The 26,864-nt window shown below is 38.2% G+C and overlaps 1 protein-coding gene across 1 annotated transcript; it reads right to left on the reverse strand.

The window, feature by feature from the left end:
- Nucleotides 1-398: 398 nt before the first annotated feature.
- Nucleotides 399-22,581, reverse strand: LOC141798412 (HHIP-like protein 1). Its single transcript, XM_074680335.1, has 14 exons — nt 21,559-22,581; nt 14,147-14,411; nt 12,602-12,881; nt 12,358-12,483; nt 11,195-11,338; nt 8,008-8,120; nt 7,579-7,719; nt 7,061-7,135; nt 6,763-6,889; nt 6,382-6,527; nt 5,632-5,713; nt 4,526-4,608; nt 3,989-4,348; nt 399-2,100 (listed from the first exon to the last, which is right to left on the reverse strand). The coding sequence occupies exons 1-14, from the start codon at nt 21,847-21,849 to the stop codon at nt 1,409-1,411; spliced, it is 2,925 nt and encodes a 974-aa protein (XP_074536436.1). The 5' UTR covers nt 21,850-22,581; the 3' UTR covers nt 399-1,408.
- Between the last annotated feature and the right edge of the window lie 4,283 nt (nt 22,582-26,864).

Raw genomic sequence — 26,864 nt, forward strand, 5'->3', positions numbered from 1 at the left:
TGATTGACTGACTTCCTGTGTTTGTTTGCATACTTACAGTCTGTGAAAAGTGGAGTGAACTATCATTCCTCACTAAATTAATAAAAAGAAACAGAAAGAATCAAAGAGACTGACTTCTTTTGCAGTTCATCTTTATACATATTTCAGGCACTCTGTGCTCTCATAACTCCAAAAATAACACTGGAAATATTATTACATTCATTGTACAGAATGCCCAGCATTTCATTAAAGAATTCTTTGGATTGATAAATCTTAAAACTACATTCACGATGGTATTCAAATGTAAAAATAGAAAAGCTTTTTTTTTTTCTTTTTAGAAAATATACCTGCTAAAATGATGCATTACAAAAATACAAATATACAAATATATTCAATTTTCAACAGGAAATGCAGTGTGTCTTGCCCTTCAAGCACATTTAAGAAAAAACATACAACCAGAATATAAAAAGTTGAACAGTTTCTCCCAGATTCACTAGATCTGTTTTTTTTTTCAGTTTGGAATCAATCAAATTATTTGGTTATATGAAAAATGAGAGCTGTGAGACAACAAATAAGGCAGTTTATTAAAAAAAATAAATCTCAACCGAGTCTTTGTTAAACAAATAAGTGAAAGTACTACAGCAAACTGAGTTATTTCGCTTTGCATTTCACAATGGCCAATCTGTTATTTGTCTTTTTATTCAAAGCAATATTTAAAGGACTTCAGGATAAGCTCTGTTAAAACATGAGTGAGGCATGAAAACATAGTTTTTGGTTTCAGTCTTGATAGGTGCTGCTTAAATTCTAACTTTGAAAAACATTGAACCAGACAGTAGCAGCTTTTTTTATTGCAATGCAAGTTGTACTGTGTTTGTCTCTGTGTGACACATTCAGTGTCCACTTTGGGTAACGTGGACCAACTCAAATAAAGCCAACTTTTTGATAAGCAAGCTGTATGTCCTCTGAGCTGGTTGGTTAAGGTGTTAAGAAATCATCCATATAATTTCCTCTATCTGACTCAAAGCATTTTTTTCTACATATTCCATTAATATTGCTATGATGTCATTCTTGCAGATATTTTTCTGTTTTCTCTTAAACAACTGGTGTTTGAGTACTGTGGGACAAAGTGATATCAGGAGATCTGTAGAAACTTGGGGAATTAAAAAATGAACTCAGAGTACTTGCTATACATCAAAATTCCTGCATTAAGCAGTGGAAGAGGGTAAAACTGCAATATGTAAAACTTACTGGTAAAAAAAAATGAAGTAAAAAAGATATTTATTGACATCCCCCAAATTAAGGCTTAGAAATATACACTCTCTGTCCAAACACATTCTTCCTCTCTTCCGGTTATTTCAGTCATTTCCTTTACATTGTCCTCCTCCTATTCTTCCTGAACTTTCCTTTGTTGTTTTTCCACTTCTCTGTGCTAACCACAGATCACCCCAACATCTTCCCCATGTGAACAGTTGTGTTTCCCAACTTTGGATCTTTTGCACTCAAGCAGCGATCCCTCCTCACCCTCGCATTCGACGTCATCCAACAATATCCTGACACTTCTGTCGGCCTCTCCCAGGGCAGCCCTCTTCATTACTGCCAACACGGTCTTGAAACCTAGTTGTCTGCACACCACAGTACCTGCTTTGCTGTTGAAAAGGTCGTCGCACACTGTCCCCCACTCTCCATGGATGAAGATCTCAACTCGTCCTCGATCTGTTATTCCATCAGTGCTCACTAGTCGCACTGAGCCAGCCCGTAGCCTTCGACCTCTTCTTCTCTTGAGTCCGTGGCCTCTTTCTCTTCCTCGAGGCCTTTTAAATATCTGGTTTCCTTCTCTGGTACTTGCCAGTTTCTCTCCAAGTATCAGCCTTCCTTCTTGAGACTTAGGCAGCGTTGTGTTTAATAATGGTCTCTGGAGCTTCAAGCTTGAGGAGGTAGGCTTCTGGGTCCAATATGATGGTCTTGTGAAGGGTGGGGTAGGTTGGAGTGAGAGTATGGTCCCAGGGGTGGTACTTTGGAGGTGCTGAAGGGGTTTCCCTTGTCTCCTGGCTGGAGGTGTGGTGACGATTGGGGTTTGAGCAATCTTAGGGAAGGCTGTGGTCGTGACAGGTGTGGCATAACCTGATGGAGAGACAGAATCACCCTCTTTATTTGAACAGATGTTTTCACACAATGTGTTTCAGAAATGTTTTTTCTCCTTGGAGTAATGGTATAGAATGTTAATTCACTATTTAAGCAAGGGTAAGATACTAAAAGAAACACTCTTGTGTTTGTAAAGATGAAGATATTGCCAGCAGCATGTTAGCTTAGCATAGCACAAATAAATAAATAAATGAATAGATAATCAGATAAAAAGACAAGAATAGACTGGGTTTTTCCAAAGGAAACAAAAATCCAATTCATGTCTTTCTGTTAAAAAAGTGTTGGGTTTTGGTTTTAACAGATCAAAATCAGTTTCCAAGTTTTCAGGAAGGAAGGCAAGTTTGTAGCTTGTAACCCTAGTTGATCATCAACAGCTTATTTAGGCAGTATCTTTTAACAAAAATGTCTTCTTAATTTTTTTTCAACTCCTTTTTATTTGTTTGTTTGTATTTTGTTTTTTTATTTGTTATTTTTTTTGTTTGTAGAGCACAGATTCAGTCATCAAGTTAAGGAATCTAAGTTCTCCTTTAAGACAGGCAAAAAAATGACATCAACACAAGCACACAAAGATGAATGTCCAAACGGATCGGATGCAGAATCATTTATTCAAAATAAATAAAGCCAAAGTACCTGACTTAAATCAAAGGAGTGCAAATACTGAAAACATAAAAAAGCACCATTTATCCTGCTCTTGAGTCTCATTGGTACCCGCCAAATAATAGCACGCAGGCAGGAATTGAGCTGTAGCTAACTCCTCTCTACCTGAGTTTCACTTGTGCAAAAGACTCATCCTGACCATCTACATCATTTAAACAGGTAAATTTATCAACTATCTGTCAGTGATTAGAAAATTAAAAACTAAAAAAAAAAACAGTGAAAGGCTGCTAATTGAAATCAGACTTCCAAAGATTTCAGTATGTCTGATTTACGTACTGTAGAAATAATTTGTTGTTCGTTCTAAGGAGACGATCAATGTCATTTCTATCTTTGACTTGTGTGCTTGACATTGCAGAGTTGTTACAAATAAAGTGCAAATAAAAGATTAGAAACAAAGGTTAAGAACTGAACTGCATCAATAGGCATTTTGTAAAGATAGCTAGGTTTCAGACAGCAGATAAGTTCATTTCTATGAGATTGATTTAATTTTCTGTTTAATCATCTTTAGGTTTATGTGTTTTAGGACATGTGGGGCTGTTTTTTGACCTGTTTCAGGAAAGTACTTTGTGCACCCTACTTAAAAAGTTACAATTAAAACATATCTTGAATAATTAAATTGTTTCTGTTGTAACAATTCAAACCCGAGCACTCAGTACCTCCTCTCATGTCCTTTGTCTATGTCAATTTGAAATTAAGTTGTCCTGATTTTTTTCACTTTGTTTTTGATGTATACTGCACTGCTACATTTACTGTGAATCAACCAACTTAGCTGCCAAACAATTCAAGTTGTTATGTCATGATATTTCTTTACACTATTATAAGTTATAATGAGACCTGTGACGAACTGTTCTTGCTATCACGATTCATGTAAAATTTCTTTTCAAGTAAGTTGTTTTGCGGTTCAGAAGCACGGTGATTTGATCAAAGTGGCGAATGAAAGTGTTGATTGCAGAAAAGTAAATTGCACAGAGCTGTTGTGGAATGTAACTCCGCTATAAGCATGGTAAGATGTAAAGCAGAAGTAAAGCACAGAGGCAGAAAACACCTGGTTTGATAGTGGTGCCTTCTCCCCGCACTGAGGTGCGCACTGGCCTGCTGCTGGGTTCATTTCTAGAGTAATCAGTTGGCCTAACTGTTGTGTGTGTGGATGGTTGAGTGTTTTGGTAATGGGTAGAGCTGGCTGAGTTAACAGGTTCACCAGTAGGCCTACCAGTGGCTGTGGTTCTGGCTGGTGTTGTTGCCATGGCCCTCTGGGCAGTTGTTGGAATGGTTGTTGGAATGATTGTTGTTGCTGGAGTTGTTTTTATTGTCGTTGCTTTAATAGTTGCTATCGTCGTGGCAGGTGGTGGAGTTGTTTTCCTTGTAGCTGGTTTTGTTGTTGTCTGTACAGTTGTTTTTCTTGGTACTGTTGGTGTTGTTGGTGGTAGTGGTGTTTTTCGTGTTGTTTTCCTTGTTGGCATTGGTGGCTTTATAATTTTTATGGATGTTGACTTTCGTTTGGGTGGTGTTTTTGTTGTTGTGGTTGTCTTTGGGACAGGTGTGGTGGTTGGTTTCTTGTTGATAACAAATTCTGCAAAAAAGAAAATGAAGAAATAAGACATCTTACAGTGAGAAAGCTAAAAGAAAATAAATGACTTCACAAGCATGATAGGTCTGATCTTGAAGTGGGTTTTGATTGGTGGAAATTGCTGCAGAAAATTGTTATGAAATGTAACGTGATAAAGAACATCACTACAAGGTTTCTTACCTTCTTTGGGGTAAAAATGGATCAATTTTCCTTTTACTTTGACTGGTGCTGGTTTAAATGAGCATTTTCCTGGTGGCGCTCGCCTGCAGGAATAAGAGATACAATCAACACACGCATGCAGGATTATATACGCAGTTTAAGTCCTTTAGGTTTCAAAAATACCTAAAAGAATTGAGGTAAATTTAAAGATCATTCAGATGACTCTAACTAGAACTAAACAGGTAAATTTAGAATTGTACGAAATGTCAGCTGATTAGACATTAGTCAGTTTTTAAATACAAAAAAGTCTTGATTGCTCAAATTTTGGGCTCAAGGTTTTTTGTTTTCTTTTTTTCTTTTTGTCATTTTAAGATGTCGTTAGGAGGATTTTGAACTCCCTCGCCAGTCGCCACCTTCTGGCCCAGAGTCTCATGCACTCTGTCGTGAATTACTTTTAGCAAGGCATGTGTTTGTTTCAAAATTAAATGGAGATCAGATCAAAAAAATTTTTCTTTATTCAAAACAACTTTTTTTACCAGATACAATGTGCCAAGGTAATGTATTTTCAGTACAGTTACATAGCACTACAGTTTGAAACGTGACAACAAGCAAACAATATAGTAACTGGCTTTATGTAGTGCTACCATCAGCCTGGTGCTCCACTTATCTGTAAGCTAACAGGACAACAACCAAACACTCTCAGTTTGTATGTAATTTAGTAGCCATCAATATTTAGACTCTCAAATTTGAACAGACCACTGTGGAATAACTGCTGCATGTGGGTTGGAATGAACATTGTCAAAAACAGCTTAGCTCTTTTAGCCCATACTTTTTTTGTTGCTGGCTGAAAGATGTGATCCATCTGACCATTCATTCATTCATTCATTTCCTGAACCACTTATCAGGCGGGGTACACCCTGGACTGGTCGCCACAGGGCTGCCGTCTGACCAAAGTATTTTAGAATACTGAACCTGAATGACTACTAAACCCGTTTATGGCTTTAGACATACAGCGTCTCAGTGAAAACTCATATTGCTTTGATGTAAGAAGATTATCAAGTTAATATCAACCAATCTAGAAATGTGTGTTATTCTTGACCAATAATAGAGAGGTGTGTTGCTGCTACCTTGAGGGGTCCACTATCTTATAGATGATTCCAGCTCTGGCTGTGGCACTTGGTGTTCCAGTTGCTAAGACATACAGTTCACCTAGAAAAATAAACCAAATGAGGAGATAGAGTGAGGTGGAAAAAAACATGTGGCGAGTCCAAGGCCAAGAAAGACACATTGCAATTTATAAAACAAAGAGAAGCTCTTTGGCAAGGATCAAAAAGAAAAAAAGGTGAGCTGCAGCTGCAGGGAGAGAGGATTGAGAAGAGGGAAGGTATTTAGAAATGAAATGAAGCACTACAGGAAAGAAGATAGAGGACTCATCAGGTGTTACAAAATGTGTTTATGCAAACACAGGATTTGGACTTGGGTTGAACTGTTCTACTTAAATCTCCTCCATGACACTTTCAAAGGGGGGGAGAGAGATTATTTAAGGCCAGCACAGCATGTGTGTAACACTCTCGCAGTTGCTTTAATTCAAAGCAGGCTTAACTTCAAACATAAATCTCTCCTGGGTTCTCGTAACTCCTGAGAGATGGAATGAGTTTAGCTGCACTTTAATATCATGCATAAAATGTTTGCAAATGTTCACAAAGAAACCTTTAATCCACATCACCTCACAATACTTTATAAAACTCTCAATTAAAACCAAAACCAGCAGTATTAGCACCTCGTTGTGGTGTAACTTTAATAAAACATCATACGTATAGGAATGTGGGTGGTTTCCGTAAAAAGAAACTGAAACCTCTAGAAAAAGAAAACACTACCTGCTTCATCCTCTGCAAAAGAGATGATGTATTTGTAGTAACTGTTGATGAGCTTGGGGAACTTGCAGGTCTGGTCTCTTCCCATGCAGATCTCAGTGTACTGCCATTCACCTGTACTGATGTTCTCTTTCAGAGACATGAGGCGCCTGAACAGAAGGAGGGTGAATGACTCATCCAAACATTCGCATTCTTTGATTCTTACAAAGTTTTACATAAGGTATGAATTCAAATTTTGTTCAGGGCATGCAGTAGTTCATGTTGACAGGACTTACTACCATCCCCAAAGAACAATGAGGTGAATAGTTTTCATACTTACAAACAAAGTGGATCTTTAAGGAATTTTTTTTTAATAAAATGAGTAAAATAAAATGAAACACTTACCCACTCATGAAATCTCCAAAGATATAGAGCCCATTTAGGTTGGGCATCTGACATCCTCTGTAGATGTATCCTCCTGTCACTGATTTGCCCAACTTGTGCGGGTAGGCAAAGATCGGCAAAATGTCATCTAGACACAAAAAAATGTCTCAATTTACACATTTTGTCAGTATGACCAAAATATTATTCAAAAGATAAATGAATGATAGTGAATGTGTATGATAAAACTATTACATTTAAAAGCAATTCTTTCAAAGCAAGGCTCCAAATTGAGTGAAAGCAACACAGAAAGCAGCCTCACCTAGTGAAGAGTTCTGACAGAGTTTGCGATCGTAGCAGCTAAAGCCTTCTTTGGCCCTCCAACCATAGTTGCCTCCTATAAACATGAATCGACAAAGTTAGTGCAACCACACAGACAGTTGTAAAATTCTTTCTAAAAAAAATTGCCCCAAAAGTAGTTAACAAACTGTGGATCTTCAGAAGTATTGTTGGGCTAGAAACAAACACCAGGAATACGCTTCACAAGCTTTAATTTGATGTTTATTTCATGTCTTTTTGGGCATTTCTTTAACCAGATCCCTTTCAACCTAATTGTTAGGGACAAAACCGAGATTAAACTATGGTGTGTGTGACTCAGTTCCTGTGTGGTCCTTGAGTTTTTTTGGTACTTGACGTGTGGATGACTTGACAAATCACAGGTTTTATCAAAGACAATAAATACTTCAGCAGCAGTATAAAACTTTTTGTGCACCCTGAGTGTGATAGACCATATAAAACTCCAGCTAAAAACACTTGTTACTGTCAACAAAATCAGCATACCTTTATGAATGATATCCACTTCTTCATATTTGTTCTGGCCTACGTCGCCACAGAACATCCTGCCTCTTCCTCGACCTGTAACAGGGTCACCACGGTCAATGGAGCAGCGCCACATGTTGCGCACTCCATAGGCATAAATCTCTGCAAAGAAAGGATGAGGGACAATTAAACCCTGACACATCATGCATATCTTGCTGTATACAGAAACCAAAGCCACATTTCTGGATGAGTTATCACACATTCACTGCGCCAAGTTTCACTCAGGAAGAAAATCCAGCATCCTACTGCAGCTGATTGTTACCGCTTAATGCTTTTCTCAAAACCGAAATAGAGGAGAGTAAAATTTAATATTGTGTTGTGCAACTTAAATGCTCTGTAGATCTCAGATTCATGTTTGACAAATATGGTGGTTTATTTTCAAGGATTTACCCGGTCTACTGCCCTTTTCATCCACAAATGGGTTGTCTGGAGGAATAGTGTATGGAGCACTTTCATCATTGTCTTCAACGTCAACACGCAGCGCCTTGCCAAGAAGAGTTGACCTAATTGAAGAAAGAAACGCCAGAGGGTGAAAAAGAAACCAAGAAGGCTTTAGTAATCATTTATGGCCTCTGTTCCACCTCTCCAAACTCCAAGGGTGATGTCTCTAAAAATGTGAGGTGTTGAAGATTCCTCATTGGCTGTCACTCTATCAAAATGGATTGGCAGAATAATCCCCAATCACTGTACGTCTTAAAGAAAGAAAACAACATGTTTGCTATTTCTGCTATTCCAGGCATCTTGTACCAACACTTTGCTCTTATCCATCCTATCAGATTTTCTGTAGCTATCCAAACCTGCCACTGTTTTATTTCATCTTTGAACACTCCCTGCAAATCTTTCTTCAAATTATTCTCCCAAATAGTCGTGACTCAACAGCCTTCATCTTCCATTTAAGCTAACTCCCAAATTTCCAATCTTCTGTCTTTCCTTACCAACTTCCAGCTGCTCCTCACATCTTCTTTCACTCTACACCTTTCTTCTCCCTCTGCTCTGTCTCCTCTCTCCTTATTTTAACCTTTCCCCCTTTTTTCACTCCTTTTTTGTCTCTTTCTCCTCTTTTGTTTGTCTCTCCCATCCACATACCAGTGTGTGGCGGTCCTCAGTGTGTACTGTCAATATTAGACTTGGCAGGGTGTTTCCTCCCTAGTTCCAAGAACGGCTAATACGGTGTGTCAACAAAAGCCCTCAGAGAAAAGTGAAGAGCTAAACTCGGACTGTCTGAAGAAGAGGTGACAACATCTTTTTTTCCAGCAATTAAGTTCAGAGAAGATGTTTATTTTAAAACTTACTCCAAATTTCACACTAAAGTGACATACACCTATGTAGTTTGGTCTGATATCAACTTCAAAACATGTATCAAGTCTGTCACACAATATAACTATTGTGTATAATGTATGATGCCCTGGTAGAATTTGGCAGTGTGTGTGATGCAAATAAGCATCAGTATTAGCATTCAGTACATTTCCAGCCTTTGGTAGTATTAAACATTCAAGTCACTGAAGGCTGATCAAATTTAAATAATATGACAACTGTCCTCTATTGCAGAATCAGCTTCTACAGTGAGAAATTAAGTTGCATTATGCATACTTGTGCAGCATACAAAGAGTTGTTTATGTAAACATACAGTTTAGACACATTCACACATTGCCTGGGGATACAGCAAGCCCATTTAATGAATTCAAGTGGTTTTAATAAAAAGCTTGTGTTGTTGTTGCTGTTTGGAATGTAAGTGATGTCCATCAAAATGGTCAAAAAAATGTTCTGAAGTCCATTTTGAAAGCTACTTTTCTAAACCATGTGTGCTCACTGCTCCTGGGACAAACGCCCTTGAAAACTTAATCACAGTCAATGCTGTTATTTTCTCCTTTCAGTTAAGTGAAAAGGTCCTTTGCTGTATTCAGCTGTGTCATGCAAAACGATAACCATAAATCAATTACACATAAACAGTGTCTAATGGGATTTTTCAAAAGGGGTTACTTGTCAATACTAAGCTCATTTTCAGCAAACATTGATGTTCGTTTGGTTGAAACTGAGGTACATTTTGGATCATTGTCCTGTAGGTTCTGTAGCTTTTGCCTCCTCACAGTCAGAATAACATTTTCTCTTTTTTAGAATTGATATTTTAGTCCAAGATTTATTCAAAACATGGCTGTTACAAGATACTTCATTGGACATTATTTTTTATAATACCCTACCTTCCCGACCTAAAAAAAGGGGGGGAATGTGATATATGATAGAACATAAATAGATAAATAGAGAAAAAAAGCATAATTACACGAGCTCCAATTAAATTGTGTGAGCTCGGTCTGGGTTTTGTCTACCTTTTAAATAGTCCAAGAATGGTTTCCACGCTTTTGAAAACAAGTCCTGGTGTCCTGAGAGTCTATCTGACTTGTTCATAGTTTGCTATGCCAGTCATAGTTCGATCCAGTTTTTAATTTCCAGAATGAAATTTTCTCTAAAGTTTTTCTGATACTTGACTGAAACCATCACTGTAGGCTGGGCTTTCTTTTCTACAGTGTACATTTTAAACAACCTTTGTGTTTCAGCTTGGTAAGACTGGCCCTGTCTGCAGTGGTTAACCATCTTCTGTGTCGGTTTTACCAACAATAGTATCAGCTGACAAAGATCCCCTGTGGGATATACGCTTAATTTTGAAAAGTGCTTCATACAACTGCTATCAAAGAAAATCAAACCATCCCTTTAAGACATGAAGGGGTACTCTGTATACAGGCTGACATTGTGGCAGGGTTACTTCAAATGATCATTCTCTTATTATAAAGCCCAGTGACAGTGACACTTCATTTATTCTGCTCCTGCTCTAACCTTATATAGGTTATGTTAATACAACTAAACAGCTCCTTCAAATCGTATTTAATGCTCCTCATCTCAAAGCAGACGTAACTGAGATCTTTTCTTTACACCTTACCACTGCAATTTTTAAAACGTGCTCAGCAGGGCCTAACATGCCTCGAAGATACATCTTTGTGATTATTTGAGTTGTCAGATGACTAAATTATACCTTTGGAGGATATCTGCACAATTTGAACTGAACTCCCAGGCCAGGGTAATCCTTAGTTTATTTGAATTTCACGAGTGGGGGAATAACTATTCATGATAGCTGTAATTTATTATTTTTGACAACTCATAGTGTCTACATGGTGTGGAAATGTATCTTCATCTTATTTCTTTTTTTTCTAACTATAATCAATTTAACTGGAATTTAATTATAAGGAGTAGGTTTTGGGGCTGTTTAGGCTAGTTGTAACCAGACTCAGTGCTCATGCAGTCTAAAATCGAGGAATCCAATAAAATTTTACATGTGAGGCTTTTCTTTGTGCATATTTTAAATTACATATTAGGCATGAGTTTTGAAAATTAAAGGTTTATAATAGTTGAGTGAGTCAGCTTTTCACGTCACTGATGTGCTGTTTGTTTTTAGGTTGCTACTCGTTACATGGAAACAACAGTAACACTGTCCTACTTAAGTACTTTGTTGTTAGGTGTTAAAAAACAGTGAAATCGACATATCCCACACTTGTTCATGCACATTCACATGATACATTATGCTTACTTGTTTTGTGAGTTGCCAAACTTCCCAAATGGGTCCCCAGCTCGGCCGCCATCACCAATAAAGATGTACAGATACCCGTCATGGCCAAAAAGTAGCTGCCCTCCATTGTGATTGGATGCTGGCTCCACCACCTCAAGAATAGTTCTAAAGTAGACCAAGACAAATAAATTAAAAGGATAAACAGAGATGAAATTATTGTTGTTCACAGATATTATCATTTTAATGTAGGAAATACAACTGTATCGGGTTCATAAGCTCATTTACTATCATTACAAGGCCCCACTGTCTCATGCACCGCCACAGAGTCGACAGTGTGGCTTCACCTTTTACCATTGTACACTTTTGAAGCCAAAATACCCCTGTCATAGGTGCAGCCAGGGTCAGATGACAAAATTTTTTCTTTTTTTTTTCTTTCAAGAGTCTAATCTCTCCTTGGCTCTTCCACCCTCCTGACATTTTACAGTCACCGAAAAAAAAATCACAAGAATGGCAGCTTTCAATTATCGCTTAACGTGACGTGAGGCCTTGATTATAACTTCTTATAATAAATGAAAATAAAACTTTTCAGAAAAAAGAGGACTTGAAACAAGGCAGCCAAATATCTTCAAATCACCACAACAGTTGGATGTGAGAAACTTTTCCAAGAGGTATATTTATTCTTTATTTTTTCAAGTCCATCTAGAATGACTGGGGAGCTGGATTTTTTTTTTTTTACCAATACTGCAGCCAGTCACCAGGGGGATTGGTTTTTGTGGTGACCTCACTAAGAGTCGAGCAAGATGACGTTCAATTTTTTACAGTCTGTGTGCACACCACACCTGATTTCACCAAAGGTTGTGAGAGATGGCTTTGAGGTGGAGACTGGACCTCATGTCGCTTAAAACAGCTTAACAAAGCAAAACAATTGGAGTATGTGAGGACATCACTTAACTAGCTTATCAATATGTAAATACATTTTTGAATGTTTAAATCTTAGTGTTGTAATTTTTTGACATGAAATATAAAATCTGAACTGATTAAATTCTCTTCTAAACTTTGCAAATTGGATGCTGCCGACTCCTGCACTCTCATGGTTCATGTAATATACAACATATCCTCACTTACTGCCATACATTAGTAATTTCTTTGTATCATCAAGGTGTCTCTGACTTTAAATGTCTCACCTTTCAGAGGAGTGGTCCAGCTGGTTATCATCGTGTGGTAAGAGTGTGAACTCACTAATCCTTATCCTCTCCTCTTTCTTCACAGACACGGAGTAGTACACATAGGCCTTTCTAACCACAGTGAACCTATGCACAGAACAAAATCAGAGGTAATAATACTTAACACATAAACTTATCTTCCCAGGATGATTATACAGATGTGCCCGTCACAGTTAACTGAAGCCATTATTGGGAAAGGACAAACCTTGGGTGTAAAGCTATGCAAAGGAATCCTCTTTCATCTCCAGCCCACGGTGATGTGAGGACAGCCTGAGTGAGGTTGAGGAAAGGACGATCGATCCTGGAGCCATTAGCCAGATACACCCAAACATAACCCAGCTGCTCTGCCACAAAGAAGCGATGAGTTCCATCATCTGCGTGGATCATGGCCACGGGGTTACGGAGCCCGTTTGCAACTTCCTGCAGACATAACTCCAGACACCCCTCTGGGTCTTCACGCACTAAGCCAAGGTTTGCATTAAGCTCTGAAAAATGGAACACAACCCATGAACAAGACAAGTAGGAACAAATACATAATGTAGGCTAAATTTAAAGAAAAATATTTAACATATGTTCAAATTTTCTATATATTTCAGTTTTAAATTAAGTTTCCAGCTGTAACACTGACATATTATCTACAATAGCAGGTAAAGGTAAGGGTATGTATGTGTTTAACGTTTTCTGCAATGCCTACTGTGTCTAAATGTCCTGAGTTTACCTTTTTGTTATTGTTGTTGTTGAAGCTGATGAAATGTGCTGATCTGTTGTGCTTTGCTAAGGATGTTCTCCTTTCTGATTCTGCCGTTAAACAACTCTTTGGTTTCAAGTATGTTTTTGAGTTGGATTATGTCTGAGCCTTTGTCACAAAATAGCTGTTATCATACACTTTAATTTGCTCTGAAATTTAACTAACGCTCCCGACATTCTCACACCACACCTCTGTTCCTTCGTAGAAAGTCTTTTCTGGTATAAAGTGTGCCACACTGGAGAAAATCTTACAATACAGGTTGGGCTTTCAGTTGTCAATAAGCTTGGTGAGGACCTAATGGGAGACATTTCTTAGCTTTTTGTTTTGGAGTAGGCCTTTAACAGCAGATGGGGAAACAGAGACACTGTAGCATTTTATGATGAGAAAGCATACATTCGATAACCTTTGGACAATGAATCTTGGATCTTTATCAACAGAGACAAATGAGTGTGCTCCACCAATCAAGGCGCTGTCGACATCAGTATCTACCTCTGTGGAAGTAATTCCCTCTCTAGGCTCAGGTGTGGCATCTGTGGGAACTGTTTTTAACTGTAACTGTTTTTTTTTGTTTTTTGTTTTTTTTGAAGTCTGATCAGAAATCATTTTTAAATCCTCTTGTGGGTATTAAATTAGTTTGCCCTATTTTCTCTGCCTTTAACATACCAGTGTGCTCATGTTGATTGTTCCAGATGAGAACAAGTAGTTTACGTTGTGTAATTTTCCCAAGAAAATTAACCAAAAGTGGAAAAGTAAAAACTGTAGTTAAGCTATGTGATTATCGTATGAAGGTGTATTTCTTATAACACATAAACAGGGGCTCAGCTAAATTGTCCGACAGGTGGGGCAAGCAGAACCCACCATCAAAAAACAATGGGTGATGTAACTGAGACCAACATGTTTTGATTTCTACATTTCCCCTCAACTCAATCTAACTTTTCCAGCATCAAACGTGTCTTGGTTTTTGTTTTTCATCATCTCTGAGCATTACCGTGTCAACCCTACCTGCGTTAGTTAGCACATTAGGGTAGCAGTACTGTTTGTCCTTCAGCTCCAGAAAGTCACAGAACTTCTTGCTGTCTTCTTCTAGGGTTGCAGTAAGGTTTGCAAACTGCTGAGGGTTTCCCAGGTCCTCCAGAAGGAGACTCAGTGTGTACCGACACTGGTTCCAGTAGTCCAGGCAGTAATCCGAACACAATCCAGGCAGCATCCTCATAGGTGTGTTAGCATCTTCAGCATCGTACAGGTGAGCAGAGTATGGGGAACACTCCTGGAAAAAAGAAAATCATTCATTCTGTGAACATTTTTGCACCTTAGTGTACATATGGGCATTTCAGTCTTTAACTTTAAACTACTGTTTGTGATGACTTCAGGACATGAATGGATCACTTAAGTCCAGGATTTTTGTACTTATTTCACCTCATTGTCTCACTTTGACCGGTCAGGACTGGGTTATAAACAGGCTGTCTGAGCACAGCCTGGTATAAATGGATCCCAGGACGGTCCAGTCAGTTATTATGTCACAACCACACTGTCCACACCCAGAATGACAAGCTGCCGGGACAGAAAAACACAACACCCAAACCATCATGTGGTCGACTGGAGCTCTTTCACTCAGTGCCAGATCAGCTTAACCGATCATCACCAGGGAACAGAAACCAAAGCACAAAAAGATCACTTATTTACTTGTAAAGTCTCTGACAGCAGACAAAACCTGTTATTTCTTTCAGATTAAGGCAACCTGCATTTCTGTTGGACAATTTGTTGAGATCAGTGCTGCAGAAATAAATGTTTTTCAAAAAAAAGAAAAAAAAAAAAAGAGAAAATATTGAAATAATTTAGCACACACATCAGCAGAACTGCTACTGACTTCTTCTAGTATGTTGCATAGGAGTTGAAAGTCTTGAACCCAGTTGTAACGTGACTAAAACTGTTTAAAAAAACTTGAATGAACAGCTTTCTGTGAGCCAATGAAATACTGTCACTGTAGACAAAGATGAGTTTGTATTGCAGTTTTTGTCGGTTTAAGGCTTTAATATGTAATTTGGATCCATTAAGAAAAACAAATTATCAAACTTGCACCAACATTATAACATTACAAAATACTCAAATAAAAAAAAATGCCATAAAATAATAAAACTTTGTATGACATTGAATCTCTCATGCTGAAATATTCAACTTTACTGTGGAAGATTATGTGAGTATGAAAAAAGTAATGTGCCAGTCAAAATTTATGTGGTACTGTTAGCTTAGTTAAAAGTTTATTTGTTGGTGTTACCTGTACACTTTAAAAAAAGTATATGATTTAAGTCATTTAATTTCTGTTTCTGTGTATGTAAATGCATATGTGTGTTATTTTAAAAATATATATATTTTAAGTAGACTTAAAAAAAAAAAAAAAAAAAAAAAAGGAACCATGAAGCAACTGACACCCCAGCTCTTTTTAAGAGCAACACGGAAATTTAATTTTGCTTAGTCAACAGACATTGGTTCAGGATGAGTGAATTAGGATTTGCTTGTTTTTTGTGCTCATTCAACTTAAGAAATCTTACTCCAGTTAAACCTCATGGCTCAACAAGTACACAGTAACAAAGAGTCTTAGTCAAGGGACATGAAAGTGAAATTATGTTGTTGGGCAGAGATCAGAGCCTTCCTGAGAATCTCTTTATAGTGAAAAATAAAACATAAAAAACATCCTGTGTTCAGGGTGAGCTCAGTACATCCTGGAGCAGACCTGGGGCAGATGGAGGCTTCATTAAATAAAGCTTTAACACATAACAGCTTGATATAAAAAGAGTAGGATGCTGCTTTTGTATAGAATTATGCAGCTGTTTCACAGCTAAAAGACCCATAAGTGAACAAAGATGAAAGTTAAAGAAAGTGTGTCATTGTTTACTGCCTCTTTTTCTGTTTGACACACTTACATTTTAAAAGCAGCATTTTATTCTGAGGTTACGACAAATGCACATAACTACTAACAGCTGTTTTTGACAATGCAGCCACTTCAAACTGCTATAATTTGGTGTTTAGGCTCTAAAGTCCAGAATAGAAAAGAGCTTTAAACTTCAGCAGGATATGACGGTCTTTTCTCATGCTGTCCATCTTTTCTTGCTGGCTCCCTGTGCTGTACAGTAAGGTCCACATGTTTTGCTTTTTATTATGTAACAGGAAAAAAGAGTCATGGCAGACAGATGGGTGGTAAACTTGTGAACCTGGAACTGGACTTGGACCATGAGAAGGGGTGAAAAAAGACAGTTATAAGAAGAGATGAGGGGGAAAATGAAACGCAAATCCCACTGCTGGTGCTCACTCAACTGTTTGGCTTTTTAGATGTACCAGTCTAAAAACTCTGAAAAAGCCAGAGTTGAACTAAAAAGGTGCATATCAAATATGCATATAAAGGGGAAACAAGTAGGTCAGTTGCATTTTGTTTTAATGAGAGCTCTAAAAAGGTTTTCTGAAGGTGCCGGTGTTGTGATTTGAATCTGAATCAGTAGATACACGCAGAAACAAGGCAGAGAAGCAAGAGTATTGACGGCAGCTCCACACATTATTCCCAGAAACAGGAAGTGATTGTTTTAGATGGAGTTTAATTTTAAGAATCTGTATAGCGATGTTTTCTTCTTCTTCTTCTTCTTCTTCTTCTTCTTCTTCTGTTCTTGTGGGTTTTTTTTTCTTTTTTTTCTACTTTAAAATCTATATTTGATCACAGCTATGTGAACTCTCCATCTCCATCTGCATCCCCCATTCCCTGAGGTTTTCACCTTCACCTAAGGGATGAGTGCGGCTTGAATGGCTCCTAACCCTTTATGCTTATTCATGCTGGTGGAGCAAGAGAAGACCCCTGAGTAGACCCAGATCTCGCTAACCCTCGCTTAGGGATGCTGAGGACTCCCCATGGAGGATCTATCTAGAAAGCATTACTGGGGAGAGGTGTGTGTGTGGTTAGCTCAGCTTGGTTTGGATGGATGGATGGATGGATGGATGGATGGATGGATTTATTTGAGGGTAGGTAATGATTACCTATTGCACCCAGTATCCATAATTGCACATAGCATCTCAGCCACAGAGAAGATGATTTAACTTTAAGCAAAATAGTTGAACGTAAATCAACAGAGCAGCAATTGAAGCACACAGGAACACAATAAATGGTCACTATTTTTAGTTTTTGGTTGTCATCTTCTTTGCATTCAGAAAGTTAATAACTTCCAAAATAAGACATGAGGTTCAGCAAGCTTTGCAAGAAAAGTACATTTTCACTTTTACTTCACTAAAGACTACTTCTAGATTCTTATTTACTTAAAAAAAAAATTGCACCAGTCATGAGTTATTATGATCTTCTCTGCTGCATCTTCTTTGTTTAATGATTCTTTTAATCTATTTTTTTTTTTTGTGATTTTAATTTTTTTTCTTCTACCTTATTTTTATATCTGTCTTTTACCCCCTCTTGCCTTCCATCTTTTTCCTCTTTGGTAGAAACTTGATATATCCTGTACCTCCAGCCAGAGGAGGAAGTAGTTGTTTGTTTGGTCAGTTAAGCTAGGGGAAGTTGACAATCTCCCCCCTGTCTCCCTGACACGTATCTATTTACAGTTCATTTCCCCTCTGTCTCTCTTTCCATCAGCCTGTTTCTCTTTTCACTATCTCATTAATGGCAGTGCCAGGAAGCTCCTGCAGTGCTGCTCTAACAGAAGGCCTCAGTGTAGAAAGTTTATCCAGGCTAAGATCCCTGTCACTGGGGTAACTTGAGCGTCTCTGGGGCAACTTTGGCTTCAAACCATTAACTTGGGAGCTAAAAACCTCAGTCTTCTGAAGTGGCTCCAAAGAAGATGAAAAAAGCCTGAACAAAAGGATTGTGAAAATAAATAATCAAAGATGCAGCCACAAAGTTTACACAGCACTTCAGATCTGTTTCACCAAATAAGCTTGTTGTAAGGCTTCATGTCATGTTTTGAAGTGCTGTTTCTCCAAGCTTTATATATTTACATTGTTTTCAACTCCAGCTCAAACTATCTTACTCATACTAAACTGGTGAAAATCGTACGTGCGTTGCTGCACTGTCATTACGCTCGAGATGCAGCCGGCTCTGCTAGGAGAGAACCACAGAGGGCTGTAATTACCGTAATGATAGAAACCTATATTTTAAAAGTCAGAGGATTTGCCAGTGCCTTAAGATAGTTTGTGATACATTTAAGTGCCATGAGTAATTGCAGTAAGCTCTTTCAATTGTTTTCCGGTTCAAAGCCTAAAATGCCCAAAGCCTGTTAGTTTTGGCATCAACAGGGTGAAGATTTTTATCTGGAGTTTATGAGCCAGGGCAAAACTGTGCTGCACCTATCATTCACTTTGGGCACTGATTCTGTACAGAGTTGATGTATCTGCTGCAAAGTCAGCTCCTAATTATGCAATCAGTATGTGGGCCAGGCCCAAAACAGCTTGGTTGTGCCTGGAAACTGTCTGAGATTAGCAGGGTCTGAAAATAAACCGGAAAGCAGTGATTCTGAAATAGAAAAACCCATTTAATGAAATAAGCATTAAAGAATTACCTATTCAAACTTGACTTTATGGAGCTTTTTGTTGATCTTACTGTGAATGAGTTGTTGCTTTGAAAGGAAAGTCATCAGTGGAAATGGCAGAGAAAATGCCATGCATTGAGTATGATCAGTCTACTGGGCTTTTCAGCTTTAGCTTCAAAAATATAATAATGATAAAAAAAATAAAAACTTCAAAGAGAAAAATCCAGCATCTCTGCGATCCAGTTAATACAGATGTCCACAGCTCGGCTTTTAACAAATACCAAGAAATGTGCTTATGTCACTCAAGTTTTAGCCAAACTTACACTGGCTGCCTGCTGCTTTTAGGATTGATTTTAAGATTCTTTTAATCAGATTTAAGGCCCAGCAAGGGCTTGCACCTCTTTATATTGCTGAGCTTTCTTTATATTTCTCAGCTTTTCACTAGCGGTGCACCAATTACAGTTTTCTGGCTGATCACCGATCTTTGAAAAGCCTGACCTGCAGCTACCAATTTGGGCCAATTTTTATTTTTCTATTTCTTATAACTGACAGTATATACCTTCAATTTTCCAATCTTATTTTATTGTAAATCATTGTTTATTACTTGTGAAACAATAAAATCTTTATGTTTTAGCTTTAATGAACCAATAAAGTGTCCTGAGTTTTAAGTCCGAGAGCAAAAAGCAACAATGGCTGGCTGTCAGACCTTCCCAGAGGTATATAAGATCAGTTTCACATGTAAGGATGGGCTGATCACAGATCACCCATCAATGACTACGGATCACCGATCTCCCGAAATCGAGGAAATCGGCATGTCTACTTTTAACCCTATATGTACCTGCACACAGTCTTAGACTCTATGGCAGTGCTCTACTGGCTGTTTCAAAGGGTTAGATTCAAGACCAAAGGTGAAAACACTTTCTTGGTGAAAGCCTCTAGACTTTGAAACAGCCTTCCAGAAGAGATAAGGCTTGCACGACCAGTCCCTTGTTTTATTTCACTACTTAAGACCTATTTTTCTAAAAAAAAACTTTTTATTTTCAGATTCTTTTTTATCTTATTTCATCCTGACTTTATTGGTATTGCTTGGCTGCTGTTAAAGGTGGTCACTTCATACCCCCCTTGCTCAGATTGTTATATAGTTCTGTAAAAGGTTGCACTGTGCGTGCTGTTGATACACCATTACGCTCATGACACCCATCTGTGTTCATTAAGTACGAGAGCAGGCAGGCAAGACACCTGCAGTTAAGTTATCATGACGAAACCTGTCGTAGTGGCACTGAAAAAATATACCAAAAGTTAAGATCAGAGACTGAGTAATGTTTTGCTTATCATCCAGGCGCAAGTAGACAGCTGTGCACTCTAACATCCTTACCAGAAGCTTGTCTTATTTGTTTTTACTGTCTGCTGTTCATTTTTTTTTGTTTTTACTGTTTGTTATGAAGTACTTTGTTAATTGTATTGAAAAGTGCTTTATAAATAAAGTATTTCTCATTATTATTATTATGGTATCGCAGCTATAAGTAGACTGTAGCCTATCTGTAGGAAGATGTATGTGTCGCATATAAAAGAAGCATTGCAACACGTGCCATCCCTGATGACAGAGTGAAGCTCTGAAAATTCAAAAATATGGTGTACACTTACACTTTCATCAGGGTTTGGATTAGCTTTCATAAAATTAGTTAAATTACGTGATAGAGCCACTTTTATCTTCAGCAATTGCTAGGAAGAGGCCGAGCTGATTGGGGTGTCCTTGGGGTAATACCTAAAATTGACAAATACCTCAAACACCCACACTCAAAATTAACTGAAACAAAACAAGACAAAACAAGACAAAACAAACAAAAAAACTACACCCTTAAAAAAGATGTATTTTCTTTTATATTCAATATCAATCTTGTTTTTCAATTTAAATTTGCCAAGTAGTCAAAATATTAGCAGCGTGGGGGGTGAATCACCTCAAAACCTCCTCCAATCCAGTGTGTGAATGTAAATATGTGTCTATGGTGTGAAGATACAAAAAAAGAATTTCCATGAAGGTAAAAAAGATAAAACTTTTTTTGCCTCTTCCTGGATTGCTTGAGAAAAAAGGTATTACAATTTAATGTATTTGATGAGAACTGTTAAAGCCAGTACGAGCCAGTCTTTTGCAAAACTAAAACTATTTTATGACCAAACATTGGGTAATTTGCCAAAAAAAAAGAGGATTTTTTAAACAGTCATTCAATGTCCTTTGGCTTGGACCACAGTCAATACACTGTATCATTTTGAGTGTTTAGCTTAACAAAGTCTAATTACAGGCTCACCCATTAAATCACACAGGTCTGCTAGTAAGCCTGTAGTTTCAGCTCTCTGAGCATGAGTAAGTGCTGTCTAACAGATGTCAACATCCCCACGTAGCCAGTCAACCACATGTTTTGTTGGTTACTGTACTTTGTAGGGATCAGCTTTCACTAAAAAACCACACCAGCACTTACTCTGGAGTAAGGGGGAAGTTGTACTCTCAGAGGGCTTGGAGGGTTTTTCCAAATCATGATTGTATCATTATTAACCTCACACTATAAACCGGAAAGGAAATACCTTAAAGAAAGACAGCGGATTAAACATTAAACACCAGTAGATATCCAGGTTAGAGGTACGAACATTGCTGTCAGCCAAAAAGACATCTGACTTTGTGTCAGCAGTGAGTGCCAAAGACTACGTAATGAGGTTGACTGTATGTTTCTCATTTCTTCACTGTTGCAGGTCAAAGGTGCACATTTTCAGCACAATGGCATTGTTATGGACAACCATCACTATGAGTAATTTCATCTCAGGATGCCCAGGAAGAAAAGTTCAACCATATAATTTCACTTAACAAAAACCAAAGTATATATGAAAAGAAGAACTGAGATCTCTTACCTGGCAGAGGATGCTGCGTATGTACTTGCCACATGTGAAGTAGCCTGAATTGTCAAAGTTTGCCATGATGTTGTAAAATCTTCTTGAAATCTCTTCATCTTTTTTCAAGTCACAGCAACCAAACTTGGAATATTCTTTGCAGAAGAGCAGTGGCTGCTGGGGTCCAAATGGAGGCTTGTAGTCCAAACACTGGGGGTGACAGCACCCCTGCCAGGCCTGGAGGATCAACAGCAGGACAATAGGAGGAAGGCGAGCAAAGTTATGCTGCAGTATGCCGGTCACTGGGGTCATGGTGTGGAGATACTTTTTCACAATTCAGGGTAATTGTGCTGTTTTAAAATCAACCTTTGCTAAAAATTTTTGAAGTTTCGGATGTCCTCATTTGTCTTTGTTTCCCAGACAACCATGTGTATCAGACACAGTCACCTAGCATCACACTTGTGTGCAAGTTGGCCACAGACCTCAGGCGCTCACAGTTTTGTCTGTTTACTTTGTCTGCACCTGCAATGAAAGTTCCCCTGGTGAGGTGTCAGGCAAACACAGTCAAAGTGATCCAGATTCAGCAAAGGTGTTGATGGTGAAAGGATGAAGTTCAGGCTTCAGTGTAGAGTGTGGGAGTCAGACCCAATGTCCCAAAGCGTTGCTGATGTGGAGGTCCAGTTCTTATCACTCAGCATCAACTCTTCCAGATCACAAAACAGTTATTGAAATAGGATGAGTTTCCACTTCTTCAGTTGCCAAAACTTAAGGTCCATCACTTCTGAGAAGTGATAAGTTCTTGGTGCTAATCCCTTAAAGAAAGCGAGATTTAAAGCAGGAGTAATCCAGTTTTCTTAGAAAGACACATGAAATTCAAAAAGCCTTGAAGGGGTAGAGGTGTCACTACTGACCAGCGTTTCTGAAAAATATTTACTTCCAGCCCGGAGTCAGTCGCAGAGCCTGGCTGTGTTTGCTCTGGCCATGTGCTCATTTGCTGCAGCGGACACCAGCCATACATGCAGACCGCAGGAGAGAGAAGCTCTTTCATTCAGACACAGAGCCACGCTGCAGCCTCAGCTTAGATCCCTCCCTCCTCACTCCTCTCCTCCTACTCCTCTCCTCCTATTTTTTTTTTCATTTGCTCTTTCACTCTCCTACGAAGACACATGCATTCTTTCCCAAAGCATGTGGTCCATATTGCCCTGAAGTTGCAACTTTCCACCTCTCCTCCCCCCATCGGCTTCCCCTCCCCTTGTCAGCATTCCCAGACCTCTTCTCTGTCTCTGCTTCTAGACAGACTCTCAGTCTCTCTGGTGTGTGTGTGTGTGTGTGTGTGTGTGTGTGTGTGTGTGTGTGTGTGTGTGTGTGTGTGTGTGTGTGTGTGTGTGTGTGTGTGTGTGTGGTGTCTGATGTTATGTATAAGTGTGGGTGTGAGGGTGTGTGTGTGGTCAGATGAATCAGGACGTGTGCTGGAAGTAGAGACCAATGGATTCCCCAGGCACAAATCCAAACTTTATACTGAAGAGCAGACACAGCCAACGTTTGAATCTAATTAAACCGCAGCAAGCATTGATCCCTTTATTAAAATTTTACAATTACAATACCCAGAGTTACTCTAATAACTAAAAGTCATTAAAATTCCATCGACGCTAGACCAAACTCCAGGCAAACAAAGGGGGCATCCATAGTCATGAATGAAAGACATCATGAAAGACAGAGGTAGTTGGTGGCGGTGCATTTCTAATTTGCTAACCACTTTCAAGCGCTTAAAATATAATTGAGCAAAGAAATATTGTGAAACTTTTGCAAAAGTTTGATTTTTAAAAGCTCTGAAAAGCTGAGCTGAATCAGGACAGAAATCTCAACATGTTCCGGTAAGAGTCCAGCTTACCATGTCATATGGTCAGTTTGTTACGACCAATAACTAATTTTTCAAACATGATAACACATAAGACTCAAATCTATTTTGTTGTTATTATTGTTGTTGTGGTTTCTTTCTTTTTTAAATGTTACAGGTCAAATGATGAGGGGCAGTTATCTAAATTGGAATTTAATCTAATGGGGTGTTCATGTCAGGGTCTTGCCAATTACAATCTGCTCTTTAAAAAATATCTCTTACTGGATGAATTACTTGGCTATAGCTCATTACAGAACAACTGTGGGAGTAACTGTATGTGTGTTTGTGACTGACTGACTGACCGTGTGTGTGTGTGTGTGTGTGTGTGTGTGTGTGTGTGTGTGTGGACATACCAAGACCATCTGTGTCTCATTACTGCCCTCCCACCTTTTAGATCAGAGTGACTCCCATTTACTGTCTGTCTGTCTGTCTGTCTGTCTGTCTGTCTGTCTGTCTGTCTGTCTGTCAGGCCCCTACTCTCCCTGAGTTCTCAGAAAACAGCTGAATATACAAATTTCCAGATGATTTCAGATCAAATACAGGACAGGCACTTTATCATGTAGCGCAAATTCATGTCTCATCAGATTCCTGAAGATGCTTTTTGAGTTGTCCATCAAAAAAATAAATAAAAATTAAAAAATACACACAAATTGCTACAGGAGGTGATTTGATTTTGCTGAGTAAATTCAAGCAGCTCTTACCATAAGTAATTATAAGTTGTCTTTAAATCAATACTTAACACATAAAACAGGACTTTAGCAACAAAACCAATCAAACATCTGTGTCAAAATAACAAAAAGCTTCTCTTAGTCAGATAATGTTTGTTAGTCTGTGGTCCGTTTTTCATTTTCCAAAATCTGTCTGGTAAATTAGTCATTGTTAACTCATGAAAACAAAAGAGCACAGAGTGAATCATGAAAAGACTGAGACATGACACAACCTGTGCCACGTAACATCCTAAAGCTATATCTGCAGATGGAGTGGAGTTCAAACTCAGCTTGTAAAATGTGCTAATCTTTAAAATAAGTGGGTGAGTGAGTCATTCTTTACTGGAAAACACGCACACACTTACTCTCACACACACACAGATACCACAAGCAACCTATCACCATGTCTCAGACTGTATGTGTCTAGTTTAGTTTTGAGATACCCTGTCAGCAAATAACTTCTGAAGATTACCCACTTCTAAAAAGTCAGGCATCTGACAGTCCTATGAGGAATAACCATTAAATGTGTGAATATGTGTTGATACATGCATACGCAGAGGCGCTGCATGCCAGCAGGCAAGACAGGCAAGTGCTTGGGCCCCCCAGCCAGAAGGGGGCCCCAGAGAACTCACCACCTTTGAATCACAGAAAGTGACAATGAAGAGAGTGTGCAATAACTACATCAGCAGTGTACAACTCCCTGAAGGGACCCTGCCCTCACCTTTGCAGCAAGTAGCAGTGCTGCTGTGTCTTGATCAGGTTTTTTTAATTAAGAGAAGCTATCCTTCTCAGAGTGACAAACAAGAGAAAAAAAACAGCAGGAGCTAAAAAGACAACAAGGAAGTGGTCAGTAGCACAGAAACTAGCCTCCAGAAGCTAATTTAGCTGAAAATAGCTCAGTCTGTCCTGCTCCTGTTGAGTCCTGCTGTTAAGGACACCTGCAGTCAATTTGTTCACGGAGCTAGCAGACTAAAAACAAAAACAGCTAACTCCGACAATACTTTTTCTTAAGTTATTAAACAGAAACTTTTTCCAGCTAATCTTAACCATCGAGCTAGGAATGCTAAGTTACAGAATTCATGGGCAAGACATTTTAATGGTGTACTGTGGTGCATGGATGGAAGTTATTGTATTTAGTATACCAGGTATGTTAAATTTTTATTTTTATTTATTTTATTTGTCATGTAGGCTTTATGCTTCAAACTATACTTATTTATGTTCTGTATCATGTTTTAAATTCAAACCTAGTGTCATAACGCAGGCTTCATCATACAGTTTGATCTTCTGTATTGGAACCATGTTAAATCATAATGCCTCTAATTTGGCTGAATAATGAAGTAAAAGGAAGAAGAAGAACGGTGTCAATGAACATTCAAAAGTTGACTTTGTGGAATTTATTGCTATAAAAGCAGTCTTTATGTTGACATTATTAACCGTTATATGTTTTTCTTTCACTATTTTTCTCTAAATTAGAGATTTTTTTGATGATGCTAAATAAATCCGCAAAACCAGGATCGAAACAGTTTACGCTTGACAATTTAGATTGAAATGAAATGATTTTCACCCACACGACCGTGGTCCAGTGATTTTCATTGTGTTGCCACTTCCTGAGTTGTGTGGGTCATTGGGGTGGCATCTGGCTGCTCACTGGTGTCATCAAATGAACATTTTTTCAACAGGGGCATGTTGAGGTGATTTTCACCCAGTGTTAGTGAATTTGGGGTAAAATGTTTTCATCAATGTTTATCATTGTTATAATAACTGTCATAGCCTTCACTGGACAAATCCCACATGTCCAAAGAATGGGTGAAAAGAAAAAGTTTCCAGCTCTATTTTTTTTTTTTTTTTCAGGAACTTTTCATTGATGACCCCCTGTTTTTTCATCAGTTTTAGAGCCTTTCTATTGAATCTACTTATGTTACCTTTTTCTTGTTTGTTTGTTTGTTCTATGAGAGGTATATGGAAAAATTCTTCAATTTACCATGTATAGTTAAGTATAATACTTAAGTACGTCCAATGTTACTATTTCTTATGTTTGTGTTCTGAAAACTTTAACAATTCACCGTAACTTCACTTCTGTGTATATTTACAATGTGCTGTTCAATCTAGCAGACCTGACAAATAAATGGTTCGAATCTAAGTGTTTTTATATGAAATCACTCGTGCTCTAAGCTGCCTCAAAAAAAAAAAAAAAAAAAAAAAAAAAAACCTGGAGTCCTCTACGGAAGTGACAGGGTGACTACTTTAAGAACAGCAACCTGCTGAGGTGTAACTTCAGTATAATTTGCCAAGAACAACTTTGATCGAGACAGCCATGATTACGTCATTATTTGTCTCTGGCCTTTCGACACCATATATAGATATCTTTGAGTCTGACTGGCACAGCAACTCAACTAAAAAACAGCTACTCACATTTTATGTGCAAGTTTCTGAGTGAGCTCACTGAGGACATAGACAGACAGACAATTCAGAGGGCACAGATCTCAATATACTGTATGCCCCCCTCCAAAACATGAAATATTGTAGTAATGATTCATCATGTATTAAAGGATATAATATAATTTAATGTAATATTTCATCATGTAAAAAAAAGAAACAGCACAGTAACAAAAATGACCTGCTTTTGAAAATGAACAGAGCCATAGATGTGTTTCTTTGAAGAAGGATCGTACTCCTTTTCTTTTGGCTTCAGAAAATACACTTCAGCTGGAAGCCTGTTCACT

This window comes from Halichoeres trimaculatus, unplaced genomic scaffold (genome assembly GCF_033239565.1).
Source record: "Halichoeres trimaculatus isolate MK-OKI-2021-1 unplaced genomic scaffold, fHalTri1.1 fHalTri1_scaffold_9, whole genome shotgun sequence".
Lineage (NCBI taxonomy): Eukaryota > Metazoa > Chordata > Actinopteri > Labriformes > Labridae > Halichoeres > Halichoeres trimaculatus.